General features: G+C 41.8%; 1 protein-coding gene across 1 annotated transcript in view; it reads right to left on the bottom strand.

Annotated features, from left to right (window-relative positions):
- The window catches only part of LHPP (phospholysine phosphohistidine inorganic pyrophosphate phosphatase), a 46,833-nt gene that overhangs the window by 11,066 nt on the left and 20,103 nt on the right, over positions 1-15,664 (bottom strand). The window contains exons 2-3 of the mRNA XM_082267348.1: positions 4,473-4,660; positions 3,733-3,886 (exon numbers count right to left, since the gene is read on the bottom strand). Coding sequence (XP_082123474.1) covers positions 3,733-3,886; positions 4,473-4,660 — 342 coding nt within the window. The remainder of the gene's footprint in view (positions 1-3,732; positions 3,887-4,472; positions 4,661-15,664) is intronic.

Raw genomic sequence — 15,664 nt, forward strand, 5'->3', positions numbered from 1 at the left:
TTGCAAAAATAACAATATTTTTCACATTTTTTTATATGAAATTCCCAAAAAAAAAAATGTAAAAATCAAAATTTTTTAACATTTTCGGCCAATTTGTTTTATGCTACATATGTTTGGTAAAAAAAAAAAAAAAAAATCGCAAAAAGCGTATTTTGATTGGTTTGCGCAAAAGTTATCGCGTTTACTAACAAAGGGAAAGATTTTTGTTGTTTTTTTTTTTTTTACGCGTAATGGCGGCAATCTGCGATTTTTTTTTGCGGTACTGCGACATTGGGGCGGACAGATCGGACCCTTGACTGACATTTTTGACACTTTTGGGGTTACCAGTGACATTTCTACAGTAATCAGTGCTATATATATGCACTGTTACTGTAAAATTACACTGGCAGTGAAGGGGTTAACTTTTTTTGAGAGGGAGGGGCTATGTGTGTCCCTAGGGGCGTGATTCTAACTGTGATTGGCTGTGGCTTCAGATATATGAACAGTGATCAACGGTTCTACATAGTAGAACCGTATGATCATTGTTTCGACACAGGGGAGAATGACAGGCGGCTTGTTTACACATCGGGTCCGCCGCTCACACGCGCGGGGGGGGGGGGACCGTGCGGGAGCGCGCCTCCGGCGGCGTGCGCTCGCTCCCCAGAGCCTCACAGGCTAGTGACGTACCGGTACGTCACTTTGCCTGTGAGGGGCTGACCGCTGCAGTATATGTACTTGCGGCGGTCGGCAAGTGGTTAACAACACATGTCTGTTTTAGTGCGCTAGCTGCTTATATTGGTTTCTAGTTAGCGCAGTTTTTTATCCTTATTTTTTGATCAGGCAGGCCAGGTATTCCCAAATCCACCCCTTGTAGACCAAGCTACAGGACAAAGTCATAGAAGGACATACAGCAGTCCTTTTAACTAATATGTTGAATTGAGCAGCATTACATAAAGGTGACACTAAGTGGACTTTCTGACTTTAGAATAGCTTCAGTGTTTCTTAGATAGTTTACTGTGAATCAAATATTTTTTTTGCATGGGAGCCTGCAAAACATTGCAACCCTGATCGGTGGATCATGGGTGCAAAGCCATACTACAGCTTCTATGCATGAAACAGAATCTATGAATGGAGGGGGCAAAGCTATCAATTATTTGGGGGGTCTGCACTGAAATAATTGCCAAACGCAGTCCTACCGCACCTGGTGTGAACATGCCCTTAACCCTTTCGCTGCCAGGTCCATACGTCGTACGGACCAGACAGTTGGGGGTTTTCCAAACACTCCCAGGGGCTGCAGCTACCGGGAGCGTGTGTTCTGTATATTTGACAAGCCAATTTCTGGCTGTCAGATGGATGCAGTCCGAGTCCGGTGCCTCTGCTGGCGCCAATTTACTTGCACACCCCACCAGGAACGGCTACGACCCCCCCCCCCCCCGGCACCCTCCCCTGCCATGTATTCTGGGCTCCGCTTGCCCATCTGTGTGTGGGCCCAGGACTAGCATAGTGGATGCCACCAGGTAGAGGGGAAGGAGCTGAGCATACATGGAGTTTTACACGTCGCTTCCGGGTCCCCAGAGGAATCGAGAAATATTTTCAAACCTGCCTGATTTAACCTCTGTCATAGAGCGTGGTGTCCAGACCCCTGGCCTGGAACAAGGGGGGGGATATGTAGAGAGTCAGCCTGAGACAAGCTGAAGAGATGGTTAATTATAGAGGGCAGGTACTTCCCTTTCAGATCTGCTTATGAAGCAGCTGGTCTGAAAGTATCAGTGGAGCTGTTTGCTTGGAGTGGAAGAGACATCAGCACACCGAGAGGGAAGCTCCATTGCTGGACTGTGACCTGCTGGGTGAGCCAAGCCTTATGAGAGACTGCAGCTCTGGCTAGAGCTGTCTAATAGTTGCCTCTAAGCCTGCTTGCTGTAAAGACTGTGCTTTACTCTTTGGTGGATTTATGTTACAAGACAAGCCTGTTAATTTTTCGGTTTGTTTTGCCTTTTTGCATATTGAATAAAAGCATATTTAATTTCACTGGACTGTCTCTGAGCCGGCTGTTCACATACATATACACACACAAATATAAAGGGATATAAACATAAATAAATATAAAGCTGATATGTTCATTTGGACCTAATACTTATTTAGTATGACGATAGCTATTCTCCAGGAGCTCCACAAAACTGTCAAAAAAAAAAAGGGAGGTCCACAGGTGACATGCACCTCATTGGACTTAACTCATAGCATGCCTGTCTGTTTTACAAAGTGGCTGAATTCCTGGTGTTCAGCTGAAATTGTTGTTGAAGAAACTAGTCATAGATGACAAACCTATAAACAAAAAAATATATTTCTTGTCTAAAAACAGATATACAGTAAATGGAACAGATGTCCAGTTCCATCAGTTTATATCCATAAAAATGGAAAAGGAAGCAGGTCTTTTCCATTTTTTTTCTGCAAGCATAAACTGACTTGGATGTAAGCAGATGTAAACAGAGCAATTGGTAAGGCCCCTTTTTTTTTTTTTTTTTTTGCGGTGCAATGTGGCATTTTTAGTGTACGGTCAACACTATTTTGGAAATAATTTACACAAAGAGGTGGATTGGAAGCACCAGGGGCAATTGGTAAGGCCCCGTTTTTTTTTTTTTTTTTTGGGGGGGATTTGGGGATACCTGGGTGAATCTACGGAAGGGAATTTTTTTTTTTTTTATGTTAAATGGATTTATGTATTAAGTATTGACAACTTGTATTTGGATTGTATTGTATGCTTATATCTTGTATTGTTGTGGAAAAATAATAAAATGTTGGAATTATAAAAAAGATGTAAACAGAGGTGCGTCCATTTACGTCTGCCCGCCAATAGACATACATTGCGGTTCAGTCTGGATCCGTCTGAAAAACTGACACATTCGAGTGAAAGGGCCCAAACTCTGCTTGATACAGTTGAAGATTTTATTACAAGAGTGTTCTTGGTACAACTTAAAGTGTAAGTCCACCCTAAAAATAAAATCGCTGCATCTACAGACCTCCACGATCTAAGACTAACCCATCTAGACCTGTAAAGAAGAAATCAGTATACATACCTTTTTTGAAGCTGATCAGATCCGGTCTCCAGCAGTGGAACCTCTGCAGAGGACACAGCCGACAACGATTGTGAAATGAATGGGGAGTGACATCACCCTTAGACTTACTATGGGGCTTCCGTTGCCGGTGTACTGCCGAAAACTCCAACCTGCCGAAATCTCCAACCACGTTATTTCTGGTGAGTGTACACTGGGAATAATTGGAGATTTCGAGCACTTGGTGTTTTCACACAACACCGCCAGCCTATACACCAGAGTACATGGTATAATTAGTGCAGATTCTTACTCTGCCCAGTAGTTGTCGCTGCCTTGGAGGCGGCCATGTTTTTGGTTACTAGTGGGCGGTGTAAGAATCTGTGCTAATTATACCATGTACTCGGGTGTATAGGCTGCCGGTGTTATGTGAAAACACCAAGTGCTCGAAATTTCCAATTATTCCCAGTGTAAACTCACCGGAAATAACGTGGTTGGAGATTTTGGCAGGTTGGAGTTTTGCACCCGCCTACACAGCGAAGCCGCAGCTAACAGCTCAGCGTGGGATCAGGTTGCAACGGCCGGGTCCTCTGCAGAGCTTCCGCCGCTGGAGACCGGATCAGATCGGCTTCAAAAAAAGCTATGTATACTGATTTCTTCTTTATAGGGCTAGATAGGAAAAAAGGAAAAAACACAAAGCACTCACCCCTTTCCCAGAGATATGAGAACTCCTTTCTCTAGGCCAATCAGCACATTAAAAGCTTTATTCACATTCTGATAGGAAAAGTTTTCAGCTGCATCTCCAATCACAACGCAGTTGGGCTCCGACTTATCAATAGAGTCAAACTCCGGGAGGAGATCTGTGAGAAGGGAGGAAGTCAAAGCTAAAGCACCCATAGATGGACAGATGTGTCACATATAACTCAGCTGATAAAATAAAGTGGTTTAAAAGCAAAGTGGAAAGTATATTTCCAACTTTGCAGCCAGTTTGGGATTACACCTACCTTGTATTTGTTACATGTTTACATAGCATAATTTATTTTTTTTTTTTTAAATTGAAGCTTACCTTTTTAAATGCTCTATCCTGAAAACTCCAGCAAGAAAAATAGTAGGTGGTTCTCTTTGTTTATGAGGGGACTGGGTAGCTAGGTCAGCTCTGTGCAAGCAGATATTCATCATCGATTATAACTAGATTTGAACATTGTATGTCCTAACAAGGCTTAGAAGCTGGGCTTCTTGCGTTGTATGTAAATAAGGACAGACTTGGGACAGACTCTCTCTAAGGTCTCTCGGTCTTTCACACAGGCAAAGAGAAGGGGGCTGCCCAACGCCCAGCCACTCGCCCAAAAGGTAAAAAAAATACATATGGTGGCCAGATTTTATCTATTGTTTTGGACAGCAAATGTGTGTTTATAAAGCTTTTTTCAAGATAGAGAAGTATATTACCGTCATGGACCAGCAAATGTGGCCTCAGTCCCCGTTCTTGCATCAGTTTTTTTGCTGCAGGGCCAGGAGCAGTAACCTCTTCTTCAGAGATGCTGAAGCCATATCGCTGTAGTTTATGGACAAACTGTCTCCGTGTGGCCTGTGATTCGTTTGTGCAAAACCGCAACTTCAGGCCAGCCTGCCGAATCCTAAAATTTAAGGAAGAAAAGTTAAAAAATTCTATCAATTTTTGTGCTAAATAAAAAGCTGCACAGATGCCCCGGGACAGCAACATCACCAGTGTCTTCAGGAAAATATCCTACCTAAACTGCGATATCTATCAGTATTGTTATACTGCGCATGTGTGAGGTGACGCGATACAAAAAATAAAATAAAAATCACTGGGATGTCTCTAGATCTTGGGGGAAAGTTTTTTTTTATTGCAACAGATGCATGTAGTGTCATATGTTTTATGTTGTGCATGTGTAATATGAAGTACATTTTTCAAAACCGCAGCGCAGGAACAGGGACCCAGGGAGCACAGAGGCAGGACAAAAACTGGTAACAATTGCTTATTTTTCCCTTTACATATTATTGACAGAGGATGGGATGGGGGGTCCTTTTTAACTGCAACAGGAAAAAAAGTTGGCTCAAAAAACTGGATAAACAAACTTTCAAATCCAATGCAAGGAAAAACTACCCTAATATATCGATTTAACCACTTGACCTCTGGAAGATTTACCCCCCCCCCCCTTCATGACCAGGCCATTTTTTGCAATATGGTAACTTTCACTGATGACACTGTACCCAAATAAAATTTATATCCTTTTTTCCCCACAAATAGAGCTTTCTTTTGGTAGTATTTGATTACTTCTACATTTTTAATTTTTTTGCCCTATAAACAAAACAAAAAAAAAAGGTCAATTTAAAAAAATAAATAAAAATTATATATATATATATATATATATATATATATATATATATATACATACATACACACACACATTATATATAGTATATATTTTGCAGTAAAAAAAAATTTAATATTCACTCGCGCCAAGGTGTCAAATCCTAAATAAAAAAAATAAAAAAAAGAAGAAAAAGAAATGGGTTGCTGCAGCTAGAATGGCATATAGGCCATAGATAAAATGTTAAATATCAAAAATGAACTACCCTAAAAAAATTATATATATAAGTGTATATTTTTTCATATTTAAAGTGACAAGTGCTTTCACATGTGCAAATACTGTAGGGCAAACAAATTCAATTGTGAAACAAATTCAATTGTAGGGCAAACAAATTCAATTCAAATTCAAGTATATAAAGTGCTAATTGTTACATACAAAGTTGCTTTGCCCAATGCTAAGATACTAGTGCATGAAATATATCAGTATCAGGCAAGAGGCAATGAACAGTCCATAAAATATGTTCCAAGTATGTTCCCAGTGAAGGCAGTGGAAATATATCCTCAAGGTAACTCCATACGTGTAAGTGTATCACTGCAGGTCCCCGTTCAGACTTCCACCAGGGTGTGCTCTCACCTGCAATTATAGACCCATTAGGTGTATACCTACGCATGTCTACAAGGCTTAACATTATAACATCCAGAGGTATGGGGACCACATGGCTGGATCAAACTCAAAGGAAACACAATCATAGCAGATATCATAGGGCAATACTATTTATTTTAAAAAAGCATAAAAGTTAAAAATGATGTCCACTAACAAGAATAGGTGCCGCCTCCTGGCACCAGGAATGATCTGCTGATTGTGTAAAAAGGAAGATGCTGCTGCTCTGCTGTCCCTAGGAGCAAATGTGCATTCCACAAGGTGAAAGTGACAAGATGTGAAACCAAAGAGCCCGCCCCTATGCGTTTCGTCATACAGATGTCATCAGGAGGCATTATTGCCTATGATATCTCTTATGATTCTGTGTTTCTCCTGAGTTTGATCCAGCAATGTGGTCCCAGGCTTGTCATAGTGACTTCACCCTGGGTTCACATAGGAGCAGTGTAGGAAACTGCATGCGATTCGGACAGGAATCGCACCTCATTCCTTTTCAAAGTGAGGAAGTGTCATCAGCACACGAGGATTCCTTGAAAGGGCCCAAAGCTTTATTCCGTGGTCACATGATAAATATACAGCAATGTTTTGGAGCCATGTAGGGCCCCTTCGTCATGCATTCCTGTTAAAATTGCATGTGATTCTTTGCTGTGCAATTTGAGTTTATTCAATTTGTATGGGATCAAATCAAACCGCAAAGGTATCAGTAATCGGTATCGATACTTGAGCACAAGTATCGGTACTCATACTCACCAATAAAAAAGTGGTATCGGTGCAACCCTTTATATATATATATATATATATATATATATATATATATATATACTGCCTGGCTAAAAACAAATGTTGCCACCTGGAATTTATTAAGCAACTAACTAAACTAAGCATGCAGTAATTATCCTATTGGATAGTTACTGCAAGTGCCTAAAGAATGAGTTCAGCTGAATAAACTGAATGACCAAGTTATTGCATCAATGGATTTTTTTCTTCCCTGATGGCACGGGCATATTCCAAGATGACAATGCCAGGATTTATCGGGCTCAGATTGTGAAAGAGTGGTTCAGGGAGCATGAGACATGATTTTCACACATGGATTGGCCACCACAGAGTCCAGAACCTAACCCGATTGAGAATCTTTGGGTTGTGCTGGAGAAGGCTTTGCACAGTGGTCCGACTCTCCCATCATCAATACAAGATCTTGGTGTAAAATGAATGCAACACTGCATGGAAATAAATCTTGTGACATTGCAGAAGCGTATCGAAGCAATGCCACAGCGAATGCGTGCCGTAATCAAAGCCAACTAAATATTAGATTGTGTGACCATTTTTCTTGGTGGCCAGGCATTGTATGTATATATATATATATATATATATATATATATATACACACACACATATACACATATATACACACATATACACACACACACAATACCAGCAATAAACGCAAAAGAATTTTAGAGTATTCAAATAAAATAGCCTGGGCTGAGGGTTTTAGGGTTCATCCACACCAGCCAGCACGCATTATGCCATATACAAGGTGTCCTCTGGTGTGTAAAGGGCTGTATGATGCTTTGTTGCCATGTAGGGCACTGTTTACTTCTGTCTTTTTACATTTTTTGACTCTATGCACCACAGCAGGTTGTGAAGTGCCGTGCTGCGGTGACATGCGCTGCCCATACATTGAGCTGCATAAAAATGGAGACAAGCGATATTTTTACACGACACAACTCAAAGCAGATTAAAGGTGCAAGCAAACAGGGCACACAGAAAACAATTGCCTTCTGTGTGCCCTTGTGCCCTGCCTGGGTTGATCCACTTAATGGTTTGGTGTAAATAAGCTTTTAGAGTTGGGTTTGAGACTGACCATCAGACATTCGGTTCCAAGGTACAAAAGAGTTGGAAATAGGGAAAAGTCTACACTTTGGCAGAGTGGGAAATGACGGCACGGTGGCTCAGCCCTTGCAGCAGGTTGGGCTCCACATCCCGAGGTTAAATACAGCCCTGTGGCTTGTATCTCCAGACATCAGACAGATGAAAATTATACATAACATTTAATGTGTAATTGCCCTTCATAACATGAGCTTTTCTCTTTTAAATGAGGCCATTTGGATAAAGAGATAACGAGGTCCCAAAGTACGCCACTAATATGCCAGCGAAGCGTGGCGCACTTGGAGGGTAATGATGCAGGTGAGCAACGTAGATGAGGGACCAATTATACCTAATAAATGAGTATGCGACCTTCTCAGAACAGTGAGCAGCGGGTGTGACGAGGAGGATGAGACCGAAACAACATCTGTTCTTCCATGTAACAGTAAAATCCTCCCAACAAGGGCCCTCCCATCCTGGCTGAACACAGGGAAAGGTACATCGTAAATGGGGCGTAAATACAATATGGTCTTAACCATCACTGCAGCCTCGTAGAACTTCATGGACCTTACTGTGTCAGGTATAAAATACACATTTCACAAAACTATATGTGGTAGCATTCAGTTTATTGTGTTTGGCAAACTATAAGGTACTTTAAAAAGGCCATGTCACCTTGACCATTCAGGGTACGGTGTCAGGTTCTCCTACTAGGTAAGGACAGTACCTGTTTTAGATCAGCAAATTACTAAATAGTAAAGCAAAGATTTAACATGACCCTCTCAGAACTTGCTCCTTTAAATGCAAGTAAGCATTGATAGCTCCCAAATTTTTATTCTGACAGGTACCTTTGAAGACCTAAAGTCAGAAGGTGATTTGGAGAAGTCCACTGCAGAATCCAAAAGGCGCCTTTTTTTCTCTGCAATTAAGGGATTGAAAACATGAAAGGCAGAGGAGAATAACTGCACAAAGGGTTGCCACCCCGCCAGTAATTTACTGACCTGGCTAGTAAAAATGGGACATTGGGATTACTGTTATTAATAGGAAAGCCATCAAGAGTAAGAGCCAGCCATTTTTCTCAGAAAAGGTGTCAATCTTAACTGCATACGGTTGAAATATCCTTTTCACGATAGTCTTTAATTAATTTTTAAAAGTATAAGAAGCACAACACAGAGATATGGAAGATTAGTAATGACATTACAATTACAACAACAAAGTCAGAAATAGGTTTAAGGCCTTAATTTAAAAGTGATTGTAAAGGTTTTTGCACAGATCCTCCTTTTCTGGGGGTGCCCTGGCGGCGTTCCTGGCTCCTCCTCTTCATTGGATGCCCCCACAAAGAGTCGTTTTCCGTGCGGGCGTGCTCACGAGTCCCGCTGCTGAATCCATTGACACAGACAGCAGGACTCTGCCCCCCCCCCCCCTCCGCTCCCATGTCATTGGATTTGATTGACAGCAGCAGGAGCCAATGAGGACCCAAGACAGCAGCTGGAGCCGCTGGGCTCGTGCTCGTCGCTGGAACGTTTAGATTCAGCTAAGAATAACGGGGGGGGGGGGGGGGGGTGGGGGTTGGCGATGACGACGGCGACTGGAGGACAGCTGCAACCAAGAAGGTTTTTCACCTTAATGTATAGAATGCATTAAGGTGAAAAAAAAACGAGACTTTACAACACCTTTTAAGTTGTAATAAACTGCAGCCTTTAACCTCAATACCGGCCCATAGTACATATACGTCCTGAGTTTAAAGCTAAATACCGGTGTTATGGCAGCAGATAGCTGCCATAACCCCGGTATTTTTTGAAACTGCAGGCGATGGGCTTTCCGATAAGGGTGGTCCCAGCGGCGGATTCGCCGCGAGATCACACTCCGGGATGGCGGAAGGGGTGCCCCCCCCCTCCTGCTGCGTCCCGGTCCTTTTCCCCGCTTACCGGACCCGCCGGCAGCGGGGAAAACGATCGGGTCCCGGATCCTCACAGACAGGATGTCGAGTGAGGGCAAGCTTGCCCTCACTCGACTCTATTGTCTTGGAGGACCGGAGCGACGGCAAACGTCGTTGCCGAGCAACCGACTTAAAGGTCCCTTTTTTTTTTTGTCATTTTTTTTTTTTTCCTTTCCAACTTTATTAGTGTACTTGTGAGATCTGAGGACTTTTTGACCCCAGATCTCACAAAAAAGAGGTCCTGTCGTGCCTATTTCTAATACAAGGAGTGTTTACATTCCTTGTATTAGAAATAAAAATGATCAATTTTTTTTATTTTTAAAAACGGTGTAAAAATAAAAAATAATAAATGAAATAAATAGTAAAAAAAAAAAAAATTAAAGCGTCCTGTCCCCGTTAGCTCGCGCCAGAAGCGAACGCACACGGAAACCCCGCCCACATATGTAAACGGTGTTCAAACCACACATGTGAGGTATCGCTGCGATCGTTAGAGCGAGAGCAATAAATTGAGCCCTAGACCTCCTCTGTAACTCTAAGATGGCAACCTGTAGAAATGTTTAAAATGTCGCCTATGGGGATTTTTAAGTACCAAAGTTCGTCGACATTCCGTGAGCGTGCGCAATTTTGAAGCTTGTTGAGTATCTATTTATCTATTTTGACATGTTGAGTATCTATTTACTCGGCATAACATTACCTTTCACATTATGGAAAAAAATTGGGCTAACTTTACTGGATTCTTATTTTTTTATTCAAAAAAGTGATTTTTTTCCAAAAAAATTGCGTTTGGAAGACCGCTGCGCAAATACGGTGTGATAAAAAATATTACAATAATCTCCATTTTATTCTCTAGGGTCTCTGCTTAAAAAAAATATATAACGTTTGGGGGTTCTAAGTAGTTTTCTAGCAAAAACAACTGATTTTAGCTTATAAACACCAAATGTCAAAAATAGGCTTAGTAGGCAAGTGGTTAAAAAAAAATCCCCTGCATCGCATACTAGCACAATATGATATACTTACCTTAGAACAAAGCCCTCCAGTGGTGCGCTTCTATTTTCCCCCGGTCTTCTTTCTGGGTGACTCCTGTGCATGCATGGGGGAGCCTTCAGCTGCGGCACGGAGCTTTCAAGGTCTGGCATACTGCGCATGCGCCAGTGACGTCATTGGCTGCATCCAGTGTGAAAATCTCCTAAACAGTGCAAGTTTAGGAGATATTTACTGTACCTACAGGTAAGCCTTATTATAGACTTATCTGTAGGTACAAGTTAAAAAATGACTTTACTACCACTTTAACCACATTGTTCTCTTAGGCTGCATTCACACTTGAGCGTAGCGTTTTACCGCATTTTTAACCGCGATTTTCAGGCGTTTTTGGAGGCAGGCATTGACATCTATCAAAAATGCTGGTACCAAGCCCAAAAGAAGCTCATATACTTTTTTCAGCTACAGGCGTTTTGCAAAATGCTCAGATGTGAACAGGGGCCATTTAAATGAATGGGGTTTTACTTGTTGGGCGTTTTGGAATGTTTTTTTGAGCGTTTTTGGAGCTGAAAAACACTCAAAAACGCCCAGGTGTGAATGGAGCCTTAGTCATTTAGTAACTTTTGGCGGTTGAACAGACTCCAATACCTCAAATGTCCCAGTTGTACCTTTTATGTAAAGTGGACAAATAGAAAAAAGTACAGAAGACTAATTAATGATAGGTAAAAAAAAAAGAAAAGAAATGTAGATTAAATGAAACCAGGAGGTTCTGGATAAAAAGGGGAGGGTGGGGAGATTGGCAAAGGAGGGGAATAGAATGCCCAGGAAAACCCTGATCTCGCTATCAGTTGCCCATGCATTTAGCATCCTTCCCACTTCTGGGGTAATATAATGAATAATCCAGGGATCCCAAATTTTTGGACTTTAGGCTCCGTTCACATGTGAGAGTATGGATCGCGGGCAGAACCGCCGCGGTTCCGCCCGCGATCCGGAGATTTATTGCAAATCGCGGGACGCCTAGCGTTGCCCGTTGATTTGCAATAGCCCCCCAAACGCCGAGCGATGTTGCCACGATTTCCGCCTGCCGAATCGCGGCAACATCGCGCAAACAAAATCGCGGGACGCAATACGCTCCAAAGAAGTACAAGAGCTTCTTTGGAGCGTATTGCGTCTGGAGATTTTGTTTGCGCGATGTTGCCGCGATTCGGCAGGCGGAAATCGCGGCAACATCGCTCGGCGTTTGGGGGGCTATTGCAAATCAACGGGCAACGCTAGGCGTCCCGCGATTTGCAATAATCTCCGGATCGCGGGCAGAACCGCGGCGGTTCTGCCCGCGATCCATACGCTCACATGTGAACAGAGCCTAAAGTAGTTGTAAACCTCAGACATGAAATATGAACAAAGCATATCCCTCTATAATGTGTACCTTAGAGCTGTTCTCTGCTTACTAGCAGCTGTCCGGCAAATGTTTATCAACATGGTTAGAGCTGCTAAGATAACTATAAACACAATTTTACAATGTATCTTTTCGTTCTTTAAGATCAAAGGAATGAACTTCCTTTTGTAACTGAGGACAGTTTAACCTTTTAAAGATCCAACCTTTTTCTGACAATTTTTGCTTACAAGTTAAAATCAGTATTTTTTCTAGAAAATTACTTAAAACCCCCAAACATTATATATATATATATATATATATTTTAGCAGAGACCCTAGAGAATAAAATGGCGATCGTTGCAATCTTTTATGTCACACTATATTTGCGCAGACGTCTTTCAAACGCTGGTTTTGGGGGAAAAAACAGACTTTAATTAATTAAAAAAAAACTAAACCGTAAAGTTAGCCCAAATTTTTTGTAGAATGTAAAAGATAATGTTAGGCTGAGAATCAGGATCTTTATTCTAAGCAAAAAAAATTGTGATTCTCATTTTAGCCAGAATTGTGCAGTTCTGTGCTTGTCTCAATTAAGAGCACTAAGTGTAATTTCTGTCTGCTGCTTTGTTCCTCTACTATCACCATGAATCGCTTCTGACAAGCTTTCCTGACACCTAAAAAAAAAAGGTGACAGGGGAGGGAGCTACAGCTGATTGACAGCCCTAGCTTTGTTGCTGTGTAAAGGGGGAGAATCTCTTCCCTCCAATCAGCTCTCAGAGCTCTCCTCCCTGAGCATCGCAGGGTGTAATTTCCGTTCTCCACTCCCTTTTATCAAGGAGGTGTAGAAGCAATGTCCCTTTATATGTAAGCTCTAACGAGCAGGGCCCTCTATTTCCTCCTGTATTGAATTGTATTGTAACTGTATTGTCTTCCCTCATATTGTTAAGCGCTGCACAAACTGTCGGCGCTATATAAATCCTGTATAATAATAATAATATGTCATCTACTATGCTGAATGTTACAATTGGCTGATTATGCTTGATAACGGCTTTTTTAACCATTTATAGTTGTTTTGTGCGTATCATCTAAATTAAATTCTGCCAATAAAAATTACTGGAAACAAAGAAAGTTTTCCCTTGCAGTGGGGCTGTGCCCGCACTACAAGGAATAACTGCTCGTTTTGTCCAGGGGAGAGTAGAAAGCCTATACTCACCCAATCCTCTGTTCAACTGGCACACAGCACTCCCCCACAATGCAGCAGTGAACTATTCCTGATGTCCTCACATACAGAGCGGGGTTATGGGCTTCATAACTTCTGGAACAGTCCACCGCATAAGACTGTTAGACTGCAGGGGGGGGGGGGGGGGGTGTGCAGGAGCTGAAGGGACCAGTCTTGTGCAGGAAAGATTGGAGGATCTGGTGGTATGTCTCCAACCCTCTAGACAAAAATGACCAATTAACCCATTAACCACTGCAAGGGCTTTAAAGTAGTTGTAAACCCTTACATATACCCACTGAAGTGACTGGCCCCAGGTGACACACAGGGATTAAACAAATCCTTCTACATAAGTTTACATGTTTATCTGCAGTCTTCTTCTTCTCTACATTTGTTCAAAGTGCAGAATTTATAAAGCTTGTCTGAGCTGTCAGAAAAGTGATATTCCCTCGGGTTGTCAGATAATTTCCAAAATAACCAGGAAAACTTTTTTTTTTTTTTGCCGGAGTTAGGCTTTATGCAGAGTCATAGAATATCACTGACAATTGCTCTTTTACTAGGTTCTACAACATCTTCCTTTTGGGCTGTGGAACAGTTGGGATAGCCAACTTCTAAACCCTTGCCAAGATTTGTTTGGATGTCGTATATAAAAGTTTAAGGTAAGCTGCAGTACAACTATCATGTTTAAGGTTTAGTTAGGTTTTCCAGGGCTTTTACTGAATGCTTGACTATGTCGAAAAGTTGATAAACCCCGATCTAAAAACTCAAATTTTTTACCCACAGTTTACCCGCAGTAGCACATCCCTGAAAGGCGTTAAGAGAAGCTTCTTCTATAAATGTAGCCACCCTTTGGGGGACCATGATTGAGACATTCTATTTTTCTTGGTTAGTTCTACCTTTTAATTGCCGATTCCTTCAATACTATAGTTTAACACCAAAAATAAACATGGGAAAATTATTCAAACGTGACTTTTTACCAGGAAGAATGTCCACGAGCGGCACTTTAGGAAGCAGACCTGTGTGAAAGGATAAGTGGCAGTCTCAGCCCAGGGTCCGGCCAGGCCTTGCACCAACGCACTTCGCTCCGAGGAGCCTAATCAAGGGGGAGACTTTTTACCACTTAGGGCTCATACAAGTTTGGCCTTTCTATAAATCAGGACTTACATCAATCCGCCCACGTCCTCCATTCAAAGAAGCTATACTATAGCTTTGATGAATGAAAAGTGATTTATAAATGGAGGATGGACAGATAAATGAAAAGAGCACCTCCTCAATCCACAGAGTGCTTTTTCTTTGATGGAAACTATAGTACAGCTTATGTGACTGGAGGAGGGAGGCAGAAAGGGTGGGCATAGTGGGCACTTTTGACGTGTGCCTGTGACAGGTCCAGGTCTCGTATTAAAGTAGAATTCCAGGCTAAACATAACTGGTCTTAAAAAACTCTCTCCCTCTTCCTAACACCTATGCTGACCTGTGTAAGAAAGATGTATATACTTACCTAACTTCAGCCTGCTCTGTTCTGGTCAAGTGATCCCTTGTGTCAGCCAGTGGCAGCTGCAGGGGAGAGGAGAGAGCGCTTGACAACAGCTAGGAATGTCTGGGAGCGGTGATGTCACCCAAAGGTTTCTATGGCCTATCCTTTGCTGGCGCTCCCTCCTCTCCCCTGCAGCCGCCATGATTTTGGAGCCAGATCAAGTGACCCGACTGGGCTGAAAATAGGTATATACATATTTTTTTACACAGGTTAGTCAGCATTTTTAGGACTAGAGAGATTTAGCCCAGAAATCTACTCTAACCCCTGCAAAACCAGAAGATTATGGCCAGAGGGTAAAGGGAGGGCTGGCAGAGGACTTTAGAGTTAAACTAGGACAGCCGGCACTAGCTAGGATACTTCTTTTTAAATCCAAGTAGCTTCCCTTGTGCTGATTTTAAAACATTTTTTTACGTAAACTTAGACTTTAAATGAACAATACAAATACAGAGTGCATTATTTTTATATACTGTAATCCACACTATAAAGAATTAGTAAAGTTGTTCCTTTTGCCTAACATAAGGGCTTGCTCACACTTGACTAAATTTCTAACGATCAACAAAAGCTCCTATAGCATTTGTATGGCATTAGTATGAGCGACAGACTGGGGCCAATGAACTAGGGCTGCAACTAACGATTAATTTGGCTGTCGACTAATCTATCAATTATTTTTACGATTTGTCAACTAATCTAACGATTATTTTTATTTTATTTTTTGGGCTTAATTGAGTGTTTTTTTTGATTAGCTAA

This window comes from Pelophylax lessonae (genome assembly GCF_965119305.1).
Source record: "Pelophylax lessonae genome assembly, chromosome: 9".
NCBI lineage: Eukaryota > Metazoa > Chordata > Amphibia > Anura > Ranidae > Pelophylax > Pelophylax lessonae.